Raw genomic sequence first — 20884 nt, 5'->3', positions numbered from 1 at the left:
TATTCGAGATGCCTTTGAGAAAGACAATATTAGCTATCTTTATGATCTCTTTGTGAATATCCAAAAATTTATGGGATATTCGAGATACCATTTCAAGTGAATATAATAGTCTCTATATAAACATGAACTAAGGTTTAGGATTGATGAGTAGTCTCCAAAAGTCTTAACTAAAATTGAACACGTCTGGTAGACTCTCGCAAAATTTCAATGTCTATAGTAACTTTTTGTACAAAGGAAGGATATAATTTAAATGGAAAAAGTTATACAAATATCCTTTAATGTATTAGAAATGATCTAAAAGTTATTCCCCTTCTATCTATTGGATCAAATTCGCCCATCCTTTCATCTATTGAGTAAAAAATGTACTTAACTTATTAGAAATAATTCAAATTAACCTCTTCCTCTATTATATTGAATTACGTAAGAATATTTTACATAGCGTAATATTTTATACTGGACCGTATATTTTTTAAAATATCCCTCCTAGTAAATATTGAATCAAATAATTGAGGTTCACATCCTTCTCACTGTTAAAAAATAAAATAAAAATTGATAGTGTTTATATCATGCCCAAATAGTGCCAAAAACATGTCACGAGACGTTACAAGACAAATTTCATCTCATCTACTCAGCCAGAAAGGCTTCAGTTTCTATACACATTTATTTTTGTTTTGTCACCAACCATTTTTCCCTATAAATCAGAGCCTTTCTATTAAATTAAATTAAAAAAAACTTTGTCTTATAATTCAGTGCTTTTTTTTTCTCTTTCTCTGTGCTTAGTTCAAATGGCTTCTTCTTTTCAGTCATTGAAATTATCTCTACACTTTCTTGTATTTTGCATCATAGCAATTTTCACCAATTTAATTAATTCTCCAATTTCAATTCATGCACTTAATGTTGGTGTTGAAACTAATGCTGGCCTCTCCTTGGTAAACTTTTCTTTCTATATCTCTCTCATCTCATGCTTTTCTATAATCATGTTCGGAGGCGGAGCTAGGTAGGATAAACGGATATTATATTGTTTATACATACGAATATTATGATGTTGAACCTTTATCAATTTTTTCGTGTGTTTTACTTCTTCATATTTTGAATTTTTTTAGTGCAAATTCTGATTCCACCACTGATATTCATGATATTCCAAATTCAGTAATTCGACTAATTCAAATTTGTGTGATATATTTGCTCATTAGAGTAGAGAAGCTTCGTATTTTTCCATTCTTTAGTGTAGTACTTCAATTGTAAAATAATACTTAGGAAACTTAATTACGTGCTTCTCCATAGCGGCTGCTTTCAAGCCCACCTCCTGGTTGTCATCGCCCGATCACTTCTTTTTCCACTAAGTAATTTTCTTAGGACCTTAGCGTACGATCTGGATTGTTTCCCTCTTGTCTTTGGATCTTAGCACCTAAGATCTGTATGTACAAACGATCTAGGCATGTATTTGGAGTTTCCCTAAGGTTGGTAAGGCAAAATGAGGCTACCCTAATCCATTGAGTGGATTTACAATAACCACGATTCGTGTCAGCGATCGTAGAAAATTCTTACAAAGCAAATGAATTTCTTTTGTCCATATATAGCCTAGATATCCTTTAAGAAGGTGATGCATAGTGTTTTTCTCTATTGTATAATCCTAACCGTCAACTAATGTGGAAAATTCTCGTTCTTCTAACACCAATAATGATTATTTTTATACATTGTAGGCTAAGATTTAGGACCGGAGGGGTACAAACTAATGGGCTAATTAGTACCCTTATATGTAAGGTAGGGATGGACCCAAATTAATAGATATTTTTAAAACAGGGCTTGAACTTGAAAATTCTGGTTGAAAGTAAAGGAATATTGTTATCTATCCCATTATACCAATTTCATCTTAATTATTCACAAACCTTACCCTAATCAATTTTTTTTTGTTTTCTTTTTCTTTTTCTATTTTAATTCTTTCTTTTTTTTAGGAAAAAGAATGCAGTAGAACATGTGAATCAAAGTTTTGTGCAGGTACACTCTTTTTCTATATTTAAAACTACTTCTACTTTTAATTATATAATTTCTATATATTTAATAAATTTTTAAAAATGATTTTGTTGCAGTTCCTCCATTCCTAAGATATGGCAAGTATTGTGGAATTATGTATAGTGGATGTCCAGGGGAACAACCATGTGATGGACTTGATGCTTGTTGTATGAAACATGATCTATGTATACAACACAAAGACAGTAAGTTATTTACTTTAAGAGTTCTCAATTTTATAATGATGGTAAAAATACAAAAGCATTATTCACATTTCCCTTATATATGGAGTTCAATTTTAACGATATGGCGTTAAGGGTTGATAAATAAGGAGTGTTCAGCATGCATGATGGAAAATGTTTTCTAGAGAAAAATATCTTTTAAAAAAATAAGTGAGTTTTTTTTTTAATTTTATATTCGTAATTAAATTAAAAGATATTTGTATAGAATGTGACACAAATATCAAGCGAGGTGGGGCTGGAGGTGTGGGGCGGTGGGGTTGAGAGTTGTAGGGGAAAGGGTGAAGATGAGGTGTCGAAGATAACATAATTTATGTGGGATATTACCTGTGAAATTTATTAATAAAATATATTTTATAATATAAATTGCATTTATTTTTAATTGACTTAATTATGTAAACATCTTCTTACAACCCCCAATAAATAAAAGTTAAATTCTACTTTATTTTTTCGTAGATGTCTAGATATATTCTAAAACTTCACTTGTCCAATTCGTAAAAATACTCCCTCTACCTCAATTTATGTGAATTCGTAAAAATACTCCCTCTACCTCAATTTATGTGGTATTTTTCATTTTTTGAGAGTCAAACAATTTAAGTTTGATCGGAAATTTGCATATGAAATCTTTCAAGTTTTTAAAAATGAAATTTATAGATTTGTAAACTACGTAAAAGTACTATAAATCACAATAATTGACAATTTAAAGTATTTAAAAGATATATAAAAGTTTTACGATAAAAAATAATTTTTTTTGAATTTCAAAATCCGAAAAGTATCACGTAAATTGAGACAGAGGAGTAATAAATTAATGAGTGACAAGTAACAAAGAAGGTTTTACTGAGGAAGTTGCTTTGCAAGACACCTAACTAGAGAAAATAATATATTTGAATTATGGGAGATAGTTGTAGTCAATAATGCATGTGTTGACACATCAAAGTTGGTGTTTATCATACTCAAATTATGGAGAAGCTTTGATTGGCCAAAATTCAAGTTAGCGAGTGATAAAATTTCATAGCTAAACAGTAAAAATTTCATGCTAATCTTATTTATTTATAAATTAGCGATGAATTATATGAAAATTTAACTAGCTAAAAACTATTTAACGATGAATTAACTAGGAATTATCGATATATTTTAGAGGTAATTGTATGTTTTTTTAGTAGTGGATATTATTTAGATGCTATGTTACTTTAATTATTATAACTTGTTTCATATCCACAAGTAGGGTTTAAAAATAATTTTTAGTGATAGTTTGTTGGCATAAATGAATCTTACTTTAATTATTTTTTGGCTCCAACTATGTAAATATATATAATTAAAAAAAAGGCGTTTACATTATGATACAAAATGTGTATGCTGATAATGTATATTTATTATTCTTAATATACAAAGCAAATACATATGTCGATTATTATTTTTTAGGATGGTCCAGAAAGATATAATTACCCAAAAAAAAAAGTCTCTCTTCGCCCATTTTTAATTGTCATGTATGTTTTTCGAAAGTTAATTTGGCTAATTTTGAAAGTTAAATTAGATAACATTAATTTGATATTTTAAGCAAAAACTTAGATATTAAAAAACTATAAGAAAAATATTATAACTTGCAATGTTTTTGCATGTCAATATGATAAAAAAATACATCGTAAAATGTAAGTCAAAGTTTTTATAGTTTGACTCTAAAAAAGGAAACTATGACAATTTAAAGTGGACGGACAGAGTACTTTTTTGTCCCAATTTATATGATTCACTTTCTTGTTTAGTTAGTCTAAAAAACAATGACACATTTTTATATTTAATAACCATTTAACTTTAAAATCCCAACTTTACCTTTAATGAAATAATTTATAGCTACATAAACATTTTTCTTTCTTAAACTCTGTGTCAAGTCAAACTACATTACATAAATTTAAACATAGACTATATATATGTGTGTGTATATGTATATACTAGCGAGTATTTATTCATTACAAACTTATTGATTCTAAATTCTGGATTCATTGTTCTTAGCTATTTTTGTTATTTTTTATTTGACAGATAATTATCTAAATTTGGAGTGCAATGAGAACTTCTTGAGTTGTGTAGCTAAGTTCACAAAATCAGGATCTCCAACATTCAAAGAAAATACATGTTCAATTACTACTGTTGTTAGAGTAATCACTGATGTTATTGATGCTGCTGTTGCTGCTGGGAAAATTTTCAAGAAACCATAGTATTTTTAAAACCATTTTTAATTTTTCTAACTTTTTTTTTTTTTTTACATTTGAAGAAAATTGTTGTTATCATTGTGCTTGAAATTTCTATGGGGACCAAATTAAATGTCTAGATGTATCGTATATAATGCTTCATTTGTCTTAGAAATTTGGTTTCAATTGCTTGTTAAACAACTCTAAGAGGGGCATACTAAAAACAAATCACCATTTTCCTTTTTGAAAAATGCTCAGTGGCTATTCCGACTTATATTTTAATTGAATTCGGTGTGAAGGAAATAGTAATTATTTCATATGAAAAAATAAGGAAGCTTTCTGTTATTTTAATGAGATTCTATTTTGATAGAAAAATCATATTTTATAACACAAAGTTTCACTGATTCCCGATGAGAATCTTTATTTCTATTTTCTAGTAATGTTGATAGGTAAGATATATGCAAGATATAGGGTGCATTGTTTGGTAATTTTAAAGTTCAATCAGATTGAGTAATGAGATGTAAATCTAAAATAGTCAACCCCATACATTTGCTTTTCTTTTACAACTTTGACAAAGCAAATACAAAATTAAATTTTAATTAAGTACAACGTCGAATATAGACATTATATTTTACTTCAGTTAACATAATGTAGAAATTATAATAATGGGCCAAACTGCCAACCCCTACATGCTACACAATCTTAGCCCATTTTTGCATTAAGAATTTGTCATAAATTAGTAACTATGACCAAACAATTATCATGTTTAAGAAAAGAGAAGATAAAAGAGTTTATCTTGTTTCTTATGAATGGTAAAGATATGACATATGGATCTAACTCAATCCTAAAAGTTAGCTTGTGAGTGAAGGATTGCCGAATTTTATGGGGTTGAGTTAGATCCTAGTATCATATTTTTACGTGGTATCAGAGCTATGTCTATCTTCGTTTGGGCTTTCGGTCCACGCTTCAGTTGTGCCTGAGCATGAAGGAGGTGTTAGAGTGGATTAAATATCCACATTGGTTGGAGAATGGATTGGCAGTTTGCTTTTATGGGCTTGGGTAATCTTCCCTTCATGGGATAACTTTTGGAGTTGAGTTAGACTCAAATGTCATATCTCTCATGGTATCAGAGCCAGATTTGGGCTCCCGATCCATGTTTCAATTGGACCTGGGTGCCTGAGTGTGAAAGGTAGAGCTGTCAAAATGGGCTTGGCCCACTAGGCCGGCCCAACCCAACCCTTGAATTAAATGGGGTTAGGCTCAATTTTTTCAGCCCATTTAGGAACGAGGCTTTTTAGCCCAGCCTCATTTGGCCCGCTGGCCTTGTAGGGCCAACCCGCAAGCCTCAGAAGCCAGCCCACGGGCTGTGAATTTTAAAAATATTTATTATATATATATTTTAAGTAGTGTTTTACTTGTTAAAATTTTGTCAATAAATATTTTTAAAGTATCAATATAAAATCAAGACTATTTTTTACATATCTTTTACACTTTAGGGTCATTAGTCCACTAAATTTTCTTATTAGCTCAAGTCCATTACTCCATCATAACTATGAATCTTTGACCTTTTTCACATTTGTTTTTATGCCTAATTTTTCACTTCTCCTTTATTGCCTTGTTTATGAAAATAGTGATCATGTAATTTTTTTTGCTCCGATGAATCTTATGAATGTTGTATCTTGGCTATTATGTATTTGTTTTGTAAATATTCACTGAAGTATGTTTAATTCATAAATGAATTTATGTATGTATTGATGTCGTGTTCATTGGACATCAACGTTCGTATCCTTTCTAAGAGGAAAATGTTGTCCGTTTTTTGGTTGAAGGGCCAATCCGTTCCAACCCGTGGCCCGCTTAGGGCTGGGTTGGGCTGCTATTTTATAGGCACTTTAATTATAAAAGGGCCAGCCCGTCCCAACCCATTTAACTCTCTAACCCGTTTGGGTTGGGTTGGGTTGGATCGGCCCATTTTGACAGCTCTAGTGAAAGGGGTGTTAGAGTGGATTAAAATCTCACATTTGTTTAGGAATACACTGATGTTTTGCTTATATTTGACTTCTACAATCTTTCCCTCTAGAGTTATAACGTGTGAGACTTCTGATTGAAAGTGAAAGAGTGTGATCCATCCCACTATACCATTATATCATGGAGTTCGACAATATTTCCCTCTTAAGCTATAACTTTCGAGGTAGAGTTAGGTCCAAATCCCAACTGAAAAATGAATAACTAAGCAATTAGGAACATCCTTTTTCAACATCTGCTCTACATTAATGTGATCATTAAGCTGCAAAAAGTATAGTTGGTCTAGAAATATAAGGAACTTAACAAACACATAATTAGATGACTCCTAAACTATTTATTTGGTGTACAAACTGTGAATACTCCCTCACATCTAAATCTAGTGCAAGTAATATGTGCTTCTAATTGTATAAACTTTGAGAGTTAAGTATATCATTCAACCTAGATTTTGACAAAGAAGCCACTGTCAATAGTTACAGTAAATTTGAGCTCAATTATACAAATTAGGGATAAATGAAGTAAATGAAAGTAGAAAGAGAATAAGTACGTACATAGAAAATACATCTGTTTGAGTTATAGAACAATTACCTTGCAACATCATTTATAGTCTAAGTAGATGCATTATTATTATTCTTCAAGAAAAAAGGCTATTAAATTCGGATGATAGTATTCTCAAAATTGAGCCAACATATGAAAGGATAACTTTAAAAAAGCTCGTCGTGCACAAACTGGAAACGAAACTATAATCCTTGACTGACAATGTGATCTAAGCACTCTTCAACTCATGCTCTTTTTGAAACCAAACATTCACCAAAAAAGAGTCAAAGATGATCTGAAGCAAATGATATTTCGTGTTAGCAAACTGGAAATGCAAACTCAAAAAGTTGAAGAAATCAAGAATAACCTGGTTCAAATGTGCCGCTATGCATGGAAGAACCAGTAAACCAGATTCACCAAGAGCACCACCAAGCTGTTCTACTACTGCTACCATTACAGGCAGAGTTTTCTTGTAATAATAAAACGAAGGAAATTAGGACACTTGGATGATGTCATGAAAGAGGTAAAAAAAAGAAAATTATGGAATTGTGGGTTTCTCTAATCTCGGCATCAAGCTTTCTAGACTGATGCACTTTGAAGCAAGTTATGAGCAGAAAGATAAGATGTCGTTTACCTGGCTTGCAACAAGTAAAACAGCACTAATATTTTGCTTCTTTGAAAACGATGATTCACTACCCCCTGAAACAGTGGAGAGTAATGATATTGCCAGAGCATTGAAAGCAAAGAGGCTGAGATGTAGAAGCCTGCAAGAAAATCTTATCAGTCAGTGATTCTCCGAAACTGAAGCAAGCTATCTGCTTATACCATGGGTCAATTAGGAATAGACATGCTATTCCATCTATTTTGTTGAGTAAGGTGATTAGGTAAAGTCAGCGCATGAAAATCCCACCAAATATTGTGATCGATGAAGGTGAAAGAATAAAAGCATACGGCTTACTTAATTATAGTAATATTTCCATATCAACTAATTGTATTAGCACAAATGCCAACAAAGCTATAGAGAGATCATTGACAAAGACAAAAAGGATTTACTTGGTTCTTCAAAAGGTGCTACATGTATAAGTGCAACAAAAGACACTTGAGCCAAGAAAAAAATCTCAGATATAAAAGTCATGTTGTGCCAACTTGTTAGTCCACAAAAAAGTTTCCCAAACATATACCTATGTAAGCCAGAATTCATTTTGCATTGATTACATCAATCCACTATGCCATAAAAATGAATCAAATTAAACATCAAAAGTTAACAAAGACGAAGAGAAAGGAGAGGTGAAAGCATACACTCCTAACACAACAGCCAGAAGAAATACCGCTGGCTTAACCAATAAAAGCAGTGACCTCGATCTGCTGACTTGTATAAAAGGGGCCTGAATAAAAAAACTACTCATCAGGCAGTGCTTTTTAAATTTTTTTAACAAAACAAAACAAAAACTAAAGCTAAAGTATGATGGGAACAATTTTTTTTGTCCATATAAACATTCTGGCAGTCAGTTCAGTCAAAGACACTTCCTCGACTTCAGAAGTTAACATGAATTAAATGCATGGGCAGGGGGAGCATAAACAGCTCATAACATAAAATTACAAACCTGCTTTCCTATTCCATAACAAAAAACACACAAAAATATGAGAACCCCCATGGTCATTTCAGAAAATATTTGAAGACTAACGTGACTTAATGTCAAAGAATGGAAGACGATTTTGAGTACATCTTTGCATCTTCAAAGCATGTGAAACGGGGATCATGGTTAAAAGTTTACTCCCTCCTTCCTAAGACCAGTGTATGTGGGCAGTTACCTGTCTGAAAACCTCTCAGCTCCAACAATTAGATTGTAAAAAATAACTCCTTCATATTACTGCTTCCTTGACCTGACTTGTTAATCCCAAAAATATTCAGTTTAATACACTTCATATCTCTAGTATATAAAGCTTTAACTGTATTTACCTAATCTCCATATTAATATAGTTCACGTGATTGGGAGAGCGAAAGTATGCATTTATAGAAAGGAGATCTCTGATGCTCCCAAAATGAGACGGGATCAGTAATTAGGATTTAAATATCACGTCCGAAAAACTCCCCAAACTTAGCAAAGCTCTGTGATAACAAACTTAGACTGGATTACTTAATTGTATTATGGGGTTTACTAACATGTAACTCAATAAAGAGCAATGCACAAACTTTCTGCTTATCTAGTTTGATGTAGAGTCAACAATCAAAAAGTGTTGCAATGATAATATAACGTTCAATACTTTCATATCTCCCTTTCTTGGTGCATCATATGGTCCTTTTTGGGGTGGGAGAGGGATGGACTCTGAGGCAGTTGTTGTTTCCACATTCAGACTAAAACAACAACATATCCTGTGTAAACCCACAAGTGTGGTCATGGAGGGTGGTGTGTATGCAGCCTTACCCCTACCTTGTGAAGGTAGATAGGTTGTTTCTAATATCAAGTAAAGCGTATCAAAAATCAAGCATATGTAGCCAGTTCCAAATACTTAATAAATCAAGCATAACAGATCTGATGTGCTTCAGGACCGCAAAAGCGCCATAATAATTTGGTGCAAGCTTATGATAGGCATGACTAGCTAGAGTTTTTTGGCAATATGGATGTAGATGTAACCATACATAAGATCCTCGAGATAATTCCACATCGCGATGTCCTTTATCATAAACTGTTTTCATCTTGTGTTGCGCCTGTTGGAGCTTAGCTCGAATATCTTGTAAGGCAACATCTCGTTCTATTAATGCCCGGTCTACTGCATCAACTTGAGATGACCCAGCCATGTACGATTGCAACCAGGGAGGCTCACAGCCATAAACAACTTGAAATGGAGATGCGTGAAGTGCTGAATGGTAAGAAGTGTAGTAGCAAAATCCAGCCCAGGGAATCCATTCTACCCATTTCGTAGGACGATCACCCACCAAGCATTGCAAATACATCTTGATCGTGCGATTAACAACCTCAGTTTGACCGTACGATTGTGGAAGAAGCAGATAAAAAGTTTAATCCACATAAACGAAACAATCTTTTCCAGAACTTAGTAGTGAAGAGGGCATCTCGATCATAGACTATTGACTTTGGTATACCATGCGAACGAACAATATTCATAAAGAAAATCCTTGCTACAGAAGATGCATTATATGGATGAGCAAGAGAAATAAAATGTGCATATTTTAAGAACATGTCCACAACCACCAATAACACTATTTTACCTACTGATTCTGGAAGGCCATCTATAAAATCCATTGAGATATCTGACCAGATTTGATTAGGTAGTTGTAAAGGTTGTAACCTTCCTGCTGGACTCAAATTAACAGTCTTATTACGCTGGCAAACTGAACAGGCAGCAATGTAATCCTTGATAGTTGTCTTCACTCTTCATGGCTGGCTAATAGAAATCCTTGTGAATACGTTGCATGGTCTTCTGAACACCTTCATGTGTGCTATAATGAATCCGTACAAGACAGAACTTACCAATGGTGAGCTTGGCAAGAGATAGATCCTGTCTTTGAAGAACAATAGCCCATAGTAAAACATCCAATCGCCATCCTTCTCTTGTTCAATTTTAACTTGAAATTCCACAATTGGTGACTGCTTGACTTCTGCTCAGACTTCCTCAAATATCAAACTTTCCGGCTGAGAAGTAACAAATAACATATATCTTCAGCCTCTTCTTGCCGCGATAATGCATCTCGAACAGTATTCAATCTCCCAGCCTTGTATTCCACCGGAAAATCAAGCCCCATCGAATTGCTAAGCCGATGTTGTTGAGGAGAAGTAGTAAGGCGTTGATCTAACAAATATATAAAGCTGTAGTGATCCATTCGAATAATAAAGGCTCGACCCAAGAAATAAAACCTCCAATGTTGAACTACCTTTGTCAAGCCTATCAATTCATGTTCATAAGATGATAGTTTCAAGTGTCGGTCAGCTAGCTTACGACTAAAATAAGAAATTGGATGTCCTTGTTGTTGAAGGTTTGCTCCTAATCCAACACCCGAAGCATCAAACTCAACAACAAAGTCTTCTTCAAAGTTTGGCAACTGTAACACCAGGGAAGCAACTAATGCCTTTTTAAGAGCATTAAAAGAAGCAAGTGCATCATAGTTCTACTTGAAAGAATGTCGCTTAAGCATACTTGTTAAGGGACAAAAATCAGACCATAATTCTGGTTAAAATTTACAGTAATATGCTGCCAATCCTAAGAATCCATGCAACACTGATGTTGATTGCGGTTGAGGCCAGTCCACCACGGCCTCAATTTTGCTAACATCAGCTGACATTTAGATTTTTTTTAAAATAAAGGCAATGAGCTTGCAGCAAACTCAAAGATGATTCACATATGTGAAAAGTGTTCCTTCCAGGTCTTGCCATACACAAGAATGTCATAAAAGAATACAAGTACAAATACCATAAGTACTTCCGAAATACCTCATTCATGATCATTGCTTGAAAGGTAGAAGGAGCATTAGTCAATTAGAATGGCATGACAAGGAACTCAAAATGCCCATGATGTGTTCTGAAAGTCATCTTCTCAACATCCATAGAATCCATGCAGACTTGATACTAGCTAGAGTGAAGATCAAGCTTGGTGGAAAATTGTGTTCCATGCAATTCTTTAAGTAATTCCTCCATTATTGGAATAGGGAATTTCTCTTTTACTGTTTTGCCATTTAGCTCCCTATAATTCATGCAAAAGCGCCATGTTTCATCACGTTTCCAGACTAGCAGTACAGGTGATGAAAATGGAGAACGACTGGGTCGAATAATGCCTTGCTGAAGCATTTGATCACACTGTTTCTCAATCTTATTTTTTCTGAAAGTGGGGGTAGAGATAGGGACAAACTACCACCAGACCAGTTCCTGGTAGTAAACATATGTGATGGTCCAAGAAACCTAAAATAATTGTTGTCCATATAAAATAATCTGCTTCCCTTTTACTTGAAAGCTCATGGTCAATAAGGCGAAATCCCACAAGATAACCCTAGTGTTTGCAGCCACTTGATACCTAGGACAATATCAAAAGCATCCAAAGGAATCGCATATATATCAACACTGAAGGAATGGTTAGCTACACAAAATTGCACTATTGTGCAAAGGCCCGAATTGGAAATCTTCTTGCCATTTGCCACTGATACATAGAGATTTCCTCGATGTTAAATAGGCAAGTTTAAATGTTGGCCCGCCGTTGAGTTAATAGAATTGTTTGCACTGTTGAATCTGCTAAGCTAAGCAACAACTTCTTATCAATTACAACTTGCAACTGCATATTATTCATGTCGTTTGTCGGTAATAGCATGGAGTGAGATGGCAGCCTCTCCACTATCCATTGTTATGCTCTTTGGATTCCCCATCCTCTATCTCCCACCAAAATAACTTTTTTCACTGATCATCTTGACCATAAGGATCATCACAGTTGTAGCACAACCCCTTTGCCCTTCGGGCAGCCATCTTGGTGCCGGTCAACTTTTTCACAAAAGGATTAAAAGCAGTTACCTTAGCACTCGGAGTTACTGTTGTAGCAGCAGCTCTTGCACTAAAGAAGAAATTTCGTATCTTCTTCTCAATTGCTCTCTCCAAACTCATTGCTTCGACTAGGTTAGATGTTTTATGCAATTCAACATCGAGATGAATCAAATCAACTAATCCTGCTGTAAACATATCTACTTGCCGGTACATACGTACAGCTGGTGCACGAGCCAACATGTTTTGGAAGTTCCTCTGATAATCTTCAACATAACTAGTTTGTCTCAAGTTGATCAATTCCCCTAGTGGATTGCTTTTCATTATTGGGGCAAAACAAAGAGTATAATATTCTTTGAAGACACACCATGTTAAATTGGGTTCCTCTTGTTCCAGTTGATAAACCCACAAATTGTGTCTCCCCTACCATGTGAAAAGAAGCTAAGCCTACTTTTTCTTGGTTGGTTGTGCGTTGGTTAGTGAAGAATTTCTCACAATGGTGAAGCCAAATAAGAGGATCTTCACTTCCATCATAAGTAGGAAAGTCTAATTTAGTGTATCTAGGAACTATACCTCTTCCTGCTGTTGTCATCAGTACCAAAGTTATTGTTGTTGTTTCTTCCTCCTACATGCACACCTAGTTGTTCACCTGTGTTACTGGTTCATTGGACAGAAGCAGTGTTATTGTCTCCAACTTCAACTCCCTTTACACGTGTCGTGGTGCAGATTAACGTTTCGATTGCACGTGTCCGGGTGCAGAATAACATTTCAATTCGTTGCGATAGTTGCTGGAATTTGGAATCCACCCTTGCTTCTACAACTACTATTTTCTTCGATTTGAGTTTGGGCTTCCTATAGAAGACTTCCCGACTTTGTTTCTACGGTGTTTTCGTCCATGGTGGCAAGCTCTGGTACCAAATTGTTAAGGTTGCTAATTTTGGATCAGAGTCACTGGACGATTAACTGGAAATTCAGGCCCAACACTCAGGTCCAAGCTCTTGTTCTTGTTCTTTGACCTGCCTATGATTGCCGAATTTCGCACTTCATTCAGGATCCGCAGACCTGGGAATTCGTTTGAGAAAGTTCTGAAGCTCTGTGACGTGATAAAATCCAACTTGTTTTATTAATAACGTCAACTCTGTTAAATAGAGGTTTCCAGTAGCAAGAGTCCTAACAAACTAGAAATGGCAAAAGTCCTATAAAACTGAATTAACAAGAGTCCTAATCCACTCAGATAAGTTTTATTCGACCAACAAAAATATTAATCATCATCTGTCCTAATAACTTCACGTCTGGAATATTGTTTCCCGATAAACGCATCAATAATAGACTAGGATATAGTAAATTAAAATCTGGATCTTACTAGACTGAGGAGGAGAGCACTCATCATTGATAAAAGCTTACGATTTCGATCAGAAAACTCAGCCACACCTGCAATAGAAATTATTTAAAAAAATTAGTAATACATTAGGCAGTTTGATGCAACAACCAGATCCCTCGTATTGAGTATTATGTATTTATGTTCCAGACTATGTTTTGAGCATAGCATACATTTAGGTTGTTATTGTTAATTATTACTTGGTTGGATGGTTTAGGATGAGACCCAAGGGGTTCAGATAAGTTGAAAACTTAAACCAGGTGTAGAACTGTTTCTGATGTATCTGGTGGAATACCAAAATTGCGGAATTGAGTTTGTTGACCAATGGTTGACTTTTCGGGTCACCTTGGCTTTACCAAGGTTATTTTCAATAACTAAGTCCAATGGGTTTGTCCAACCACATTGAAACCATTGTATAGATCAGAGTCGTCTCGAGGATATTGGACGGGGTAAAACAGTTTTGGAGCAGTTAGCTTATCTCGAACCGAGGTAAGTACAGATTTTGACCTCTAAGAGTTTTTTTCCCCAAAGAATAAGCATACTATCTATCTTGAGCTACACGTTATGTCTGTGAATATGAAGTGAGTGCGACAAGCATATACAGAAGAATTAGGATATCTGTAAAGATATGACACCTGGGCCTAACTCAACCTCAAAAGCTAGCTCATGAGGGGAGGATTTCTCAAGTCCATATAAGGAGACCACCAGTCCATTCTCCAACCAATGTGGTACTTTTACCCACTCTAACACCCCCCTTCACGCCCAGGCCCGACTGGAGCATGGACCGGGAGCCCAAAAGGGATGGACCCGACTCTGATACCATGTAAAGATATGACACCTGGGCCTAACTCAACCTCAAAAGCTACCTCATGAGGGGAGGATTGCTCAAGTCCATATAAGGAGACCACTAGTCCATTCCCCAACCAATGTGGGACTTTTACCCACTCTAACAATATTATACTGGGTTGATAGAATAAATGCTATGGTTTATGTGTATGATATGAGACATGCTTTATTTGGCCGTTTCTGCATATTGTATATGCTAGAACTATGTTATGACTAATATGAATATTTTGATATTCTGTGGTTGGGGCTTAGACATGTGTTGCAGTTACGTATTTCGGATACATATTTGTATTACGAAGTTTATGCTTTATTTGGTGATTTGCTTATGTTAGCCTTAATGCTATTGAGGTTGAATGATTTAGATATAACTGATTTCGGTTTGCACAGCAAGGGGGAAGTCGGGTGTCAGTCACCGATCCTACAGAATTTGGGTCGTGACTACTTCATACCACATATCCAATACATTATTAAATGGTATGGAATTTCTCAATGGGAAGTCTTGTTCTAGCAATGAGACGCTTCACGCATTCAAATACTCGATGTTAAAAGATCAAATTTTGCAATTTGAAGTCAATTAAGATAATGTATCTATTGTTTAACACAACTTGCATCATCAATGGTAAGGCAATACTTCAATCGAAGTGATTTTCAGAATAAAGAAGCAAAGTAGAATGGTAACTGTGATCTCAGCCCCTGAACACTGAGTTTGACCAACAACCAGAGAAAAAGAGTGCCAAAAACCTTAACCTGTGCATGTCAGATGGGCTTGGAGCCTTGGACAGGGAAAACAGCCTAGGTCCTTCCCTCTCCTAATCCGACTGCCTCGTGTAATTACATTAATGATCTTTTTACATACCCTCCACAAGCTCTTGTAAGGAAGAGGGAAGTCAAATTCCTTAGTATAAACAGCTAAACCATTATAAACAATAGTTGAGAGCACTTAGGATGGTGGTCCAGATTGGGTATTAACGCATTCATGGGAAAAGGCAGGTTTGAAACCATTCAAGCTATGAGATAGTTCAGATACAGCATCTAACTTTTTCGATGAGTGCAGATCACTTACCCTTGCAACATTCTCGTAAAGCCTGTAAAGGGAGGAAAACAAGGGAGAAAAGAGAAGGCGTTAATCAGTTGTAGAAACTTCAAAGGTACAAGAAGAAAAAGAAACATCTTGATGCTATCAATTAAAGGTACAAGAAGAAAAAGAAACATCTTGATGCTATCAATTAAAGGAAGTCTGTCCAAATGAAATGTTTTAAGTTGGATACTCCAGATATATCTTGGTGTAAAATAGTTCCAACAAAAAGAAAACCCTTCAATAAATGAATAAGATAGAACCTTTTCAGTTATCTCTGCCCTTTGTTTAGACTTGGGCCTTTTGAGCACTGAATTAAACCAAATATGGAGGATGGCTTCAATTCAACCAAGTTATATGTACTTCTCAAAACTGATTAATATTTTTGTACCAGGAAAAGAAGCTTTGAAGATAACAAGATGACTCTTAGCAATCCTTATGGATCTTCTGCTTTACAAAAGAAAGATGATTCCGTGCACCATCAGGGTTTACTTGTACAACAAAGCATTGTGTGACCTCAGGGCAAGTATCAACTTGATGCCCCTTGTGATTTTCAAAAAGTTGGGTCTAGGAGATCCTAAACCCACTCCGATGAGGTTGCAAAGGGCGGATCGCTCTATAAAGCGGCCTGTGGGGATTCTCTTCGACATCTTATGAAGAAAATCAAATATCACAATCACAAGAGGTAAGCACATGCCGGTCCTCTTGATCTCCCTTTAACCAGCACAAAACACCAAACCAAGGAAAAGATACTACACTATCTTTATTCTTTCACAGGAGAACTATATTCTCTCCACAATAAGAAAATGTTTAGCTAAAGCTGCTAACAGGAAATTGAAAGCAGATTGAAACTGGTCCATTTGTCACCTACACATTGGATTCCTGCAGCATGTCTCCAGTATTTGGAGATGAAGTGCATAAATATTATGAGAAATGTTATGTATTCTTGGAAATATTTCTCATCTTTCTAAAGCGTTATAGTCTCTCCCTAGCTTTCCGGAACAAACCAACTTGATTAACCAAACATTCATATCTCATCATATTGGATTGTCCATAGTAAATGTAGAAGTGAAGACATCATTGAAACAATGCATATAAGAAGAAAAGATTTTAAAGTAGCCGATTTCGAAAAACAAAAAAAGGGAAACTCAGGAGAGATGGGGGAAGTCAGATGGTTAGCCATAGTCTAGAACTTGTCCAACAAGATACAAGCTGAATTAGAAGTAAACTAAGATATGAACAACCCCCTCCCCAAACCATCACCCATATAATGATCATATATGGTCAGAGAATGATGACTATTGAGTATGGTTCGTGCCAATTGAAAATAAATTATACTAGAAATTCCTAGAAAATAAAATCAATGCGACACTGATGAGAGTAAAGAAACTACAACATTGTAGTGGCTAGACTAGACTACTTGTTGCTTAACCTTTAAAAGATGGTTGCAATAAAGATTGTCTATCAAGAACTTGTGGAGTCATAAAAGAACTTCTAATTTTTTCAACAGGGTATGATGAATGGTATGATTTCTGTTAATACCTTCCCTATGATAAGAGGAACTAGAAGTGTGACAACAAGGCTTCTGAACAACTGCTCAGCTGGAACAGACACACCAACACCAGAAGCTATGAGCTTGGAGATCGAAAAAGGTACCTAGAACGACATTGAGGATAAAAAGAATAGTTAAAAGTGCAGAAAGTAGTGAGGCAAAAATAGTCCAAGCTTAAATATGGAATTAAGTGGAATTTATCTTATGCGTATCAAATGGAGCAGGTGAGTATATCAATCCTTTAGTTTCAACAGTCACCATCAATTGCTCTACTGTAAATAAAAATAAATAATCAAAAAATAAATCTTGATTGCCATGTTGGTTTCAACTCAGCTGGTTCATTTCAAAAGGTAAAGGATGTTTCAATATGGTATTAACACAACAAGTTAATTCCCTTGCACAAGAAGGTGACATTGACTACTTTCAAGAAACATATACATATAACGACAAAGATTTTATGAAAAAGGAAGAACACCTAATACCAGTTGACACCTGAACGTTCTAGGATATACTTATTCCAAATTTGTGTTTCTAGGAGAAAACTTCAAGGAGTGGTGAGAAACATGAAGATAAATGGTTCAACAATTATAAGGAACCCAAATACTACAGATTTCCTTAAGAAAGAATCTATAATTATAAAATGCAAAAGGAAGACGTGACTTGCAGGAAACTTGGTATTAATTTAAGCAACTCAGCATATACACCACAAAAGATGAATTCTTGAAGCTTTAATAAAGAATCATCTTCTTTCACAGAAATCCAAGCATTTCATGGAACAATAGTCCAAAACTTCCATCAAAGTTGCATGAGTACGATTGGACAGAAAAAAACATGCCACAAAATAAGACAGCCAACTTTGATAGTGTTATGTACAGATAAAGTGAAGGAGATAATGAAAATTGACATGAAACTTAATAGCATGGAAAGGATTTACAGCATTCAGATTCATAGCTCGGAAAACTTACAATCAGAATACCTAGAAGATTTGATATTAAAGTCATCGCAAGCGCAAGAGCAGAGTTTCCTCCTGCTAACTGTATTTAAGTGAAACCTGCAGTCAAATTTAACAACCAACTATTTTCCATGTTTGGTTCTGCATAGGGAGTACCATGCATAACATAGGACATTCAACTTACACGAGTTAGTGCCACTCCACTAGATAATGTTGTGGGCATACAGCTAAATATGGCCAACCCTGAGGAACCAAAAAATTATAACCATAATCAACAGGTCCATAGTGCAACGAGGAAAAACTAAAATGCACTGAAATTTATGCTGAACTCAGTTTTCTTTATGGTCAAATAGAAAGGGTTATTCATAAGAACCGTAGATTAAAAGACATGCATTTACAGTTAGAATAAAGATCAATGTAACTCCTTCTGAGTTCTTTTTTGATAAGGTAAAGGTTTATTGACAAAGTACCAAGAAGGTACCAAAACCAAAAGTAACTCATGGTTGAAAGGTTTTGATGTGTCCAGAGATGGAACAGAAAGCTTGGAAGTGACACACATTCAATATGCTGATACACTCATCTTCTGTGGAGCTGAGGAAGATCAATTGAAATATTTAAGGGTGATTCTGGTCTTATTTGAAGGGGTATCTGGCTTGCACATTAATTGGAGGAAAAGCTTCATGTATCCCATTAATGAAGTCAATCATAGGAACTGTATAGCCTCAATACTTGGTGGTGAAGTTGGCACTTCGCCAACAACTTACTTGGGGATGCCTTTGGGAGCAAAGTCCAAGTATTGAAATTTGGAATGGTGTGATAAAGAAGTACGACAAAAATTGGCTAGACGGACTACACAATACCTATCTATGGGACGGAGATTGACCCTCATCAACTCAGTCCTTGATGCTCTGCAAACATACATGATGTCACTATTTGCTATTCCAGCATGTATCATCAAAAGTTTGGCGGATGAGAAGGAAGTTCCTGAGGCAAGGTAACAAAGATAAGAAGAGATTTCACCTAGTAAAATGGAAATCTGTGACAACTGGGAAGAAAAATGGGGGATTGAGAATAAAGTGAAATTTCAATGTAAAGCACTCAGAATGAAGTGGCTGTGGAAGTACTCAATTGAAGATCAGTTACTGTGGAAAAGAGTGGTAGGTGCCAAATATGAGGCTGAAGATAGCTGGATGACCAAGGATGTGACTTCACCTTATGGAGTCAGCTTATGAGATACATAAGAGATTTATTGGAGGAAATCAAACTCAACTCCAAGGTGAAAGTGGGGAATGGGAACAAGACCAAATTTTGGAAGGAAGAATGGCATGAGTTGGGTAATGTGGAACTCTTTTTCGCAGACATATATAACCTATTTCTCTCACAACAAAGAGCCATAGCAGAGATTTGGACCACACAAGGTTGGAATTTCCATTTCAGGAGACCACTCATGACTGGGAAGAGTTTCAATGGACTCTTGGCAGAAGAGGATGTATTAGGATGGAAAGGAAGCAGCAAAGGTACATTTAAAGTAGGTGCAGCCTACATGTTGATGGAGCAACCAAGTCAACAGATTCCTACCTGGCCATGGAGACAAATTTGGAAATGCAGAATTCCTTATAAAGTCTCATGTTTTATATGGTTGCTAGCTAAGGATGCAGCTCTGACACAGGATAATGTAATGAAAAGGGGGATAACCTTATGTTCTAGGTGTGTTCTATGTGGGGAAACATCAGAAACTGTTAACCATTTATTTCTACACTGCAAATTTACTCAACAGTTATGGAGGGTGTTCTAGAGTCTCAAAGGCATATCCTGGACTATGCCTACGAGAATTACTGAAGCGCTAAAAACCTGGGAGGAGGCAGCTGTGCTAGCAAAAGACAGAACTAGATGGAGAAGTATCCCTACTTCAATATGGTGGGCAACTGGAAAGAGAGGAATTCTAGGTATTTTGAGAGCATAGAGAATAGTATGCAGAAAGTTAAACTTAACTGCATTTTGTTGTTATGTTTTTGGTTTAATCAATTATACTTACATAAAACAGTCTCTATAATTGATGTTTTAGACTCAATATAGACTTAGAACAGTGGAGTTTGGAGTTCATCTGTATATAAGGTTAAGTACTACCCATGTACTGCTGCGATATAATATAAAAGTTACCAACAACAACAACAACAACATACCCAGTGAAATCCCACTAAGTGGGGTCTGGGGAGGGTAGAGTGTACGCAGACCTTACCACTACCTCGTGGAGGTAGAGAGGCTGTTTCCGGAGGACCCTCAGCTCAAGTACGACAACCCAAGTAAAAGAAGAGGAAACATTATATAAGACATAGTATCCAATAAGAGAAAAGTGCATAATCAACAAAGGAGACAATAACATCAAGAAAATACTGTGAGAGGTGAAACGCAGTAAACGACAACTGGCTATAGGATCACAGACAAGAACTACAAGAGCAAGGCTAGGACTACTACAAACGCTACCCACCGAAACCCTCGCACGGAAAGACAACACGCTAGCCCTACTAACCTTCAACCTTAATACGCGACCTCCACTCCTTCCTATCTAGAGTCATGTCCTCGGTAATGCGAAGTTGAGCCAAGTCCTGTCTA

The 20884-nt window shown here is 35.5% G+C and overlaps 2 protein-coding genes across 2 annotated transcripts in view; one reads left to right on the top strand and one right to left on the bottom strand.

The window, feature by feature from the left end:
* Positions 1 to 754: 754 nt before the first annotated feature.
* LOC125808549 (phospholipase A2-alpha-like) lies at positions 755 to 4577 on the top strand. Its single transcript, XM_049488236.1, has 4 exons — positions 755 to 929; positions 1956 to 1998; positions 2091 to 2216; positions 4284 to 4577. Exons 1-4 carry the CDS (start codon positions 786 to 788, stop codon positions 4457 to 4459), a joined length of 489 nt encoding a protein of 162 aa, XP_049344193.1. The 5' UTR covers positions 755 to 785; the 3' UTR covers positions 4460 to 4577.
* A 2426-nt stretch (positions 4578 to 7003) lies between these two features.
* The window catches only part of LOC125808547 (probable sodium/metabolite cotransporter BASS4, chloroplastic), a 37879-nt gene continuing 23998 nt past the window's right edge, over positions 7004 to 20884 (bottom strand). Inside the window, exons 6-14 of the mRNA XM_049488231.1 lie at positions 18456 to 18514; positions 18285 to 18353; positions 17310 to 17423; positions 15756 to 15777; positions 13832 to 13899; positions 8288 to 8373; positions 7623 to 7752; positions 7356 to 7457; positions 7004 to 7283 (exon numbers count right to left, since the gene is read on the bottom strand). Coding sequence (XP_049344188.1) covers positions 7218 to 7283; positions 7356 to 7457; positions 7623 to 7752; positions 8288 to 8373; positions 13832 to 13899; positions 15756 to 15777; positions 17310 to 17423; positions 18285 to 18353; positions 18456 to 18514 — 716 coding nt within the window. The 3' untranslated portion in view covers positions 7004 to 7217. The remainder of the gene's footprint in view (positions 7284 to 7355; positions 7458 to 7622; positions 7753 to 8287; positions 8374 to 13831; positions 13900 to 15755; positions 15778 to 17309; positions 17424 to 18284; positions 18354 to 18455; positions 18515 to 20884) is intronic.

This window comes from Solanum verrucosum, unplaced genomic scaffold (assembly GCF_900185275.1).
Source record: "Solanum verrucosum unplaced genomic scaffold, falcon-dt-bn FXZP01000160.1, whole genome shotgun sequence".
Taxonomy (NCBI): domain Eukaryota; kingdom Viridiplantae; phylum Streptophyta; class Magnoliopsida; order Solanales; family Solanaceae; genus Solanum; species Solanum verrucosum.
The sequence above is the reverse complement of the archived record's forward strand: the minus strand, read 5'-3'. Positions and strand labels throughout refer to the sequence as shown.

Bases quoted from the DNA above. Each gene is read 5' to 3' on its own strand.
- LOC125808549 (XM_049488236.1), top strand. From the start codon at position 786: ATGGCTTCTTCTTTTCAGTCATTGAAATTATCTCTACACTTTCTTGTA. The intron at 1,999-2,090 runs GTACACTCTTTT...ATTTTGTTGCAG, and splicing joins TGAATCAAAGTTTTGTGCAG to TTCCTCCATTCCTAAGATAT. The intron at 2,217-4,283 runs GTAAGTTATTTA...TTTATTTGACAG, and splicing joins ATGTATACAACACAAAGACA to ATAATTATCTAAATTTGGAG.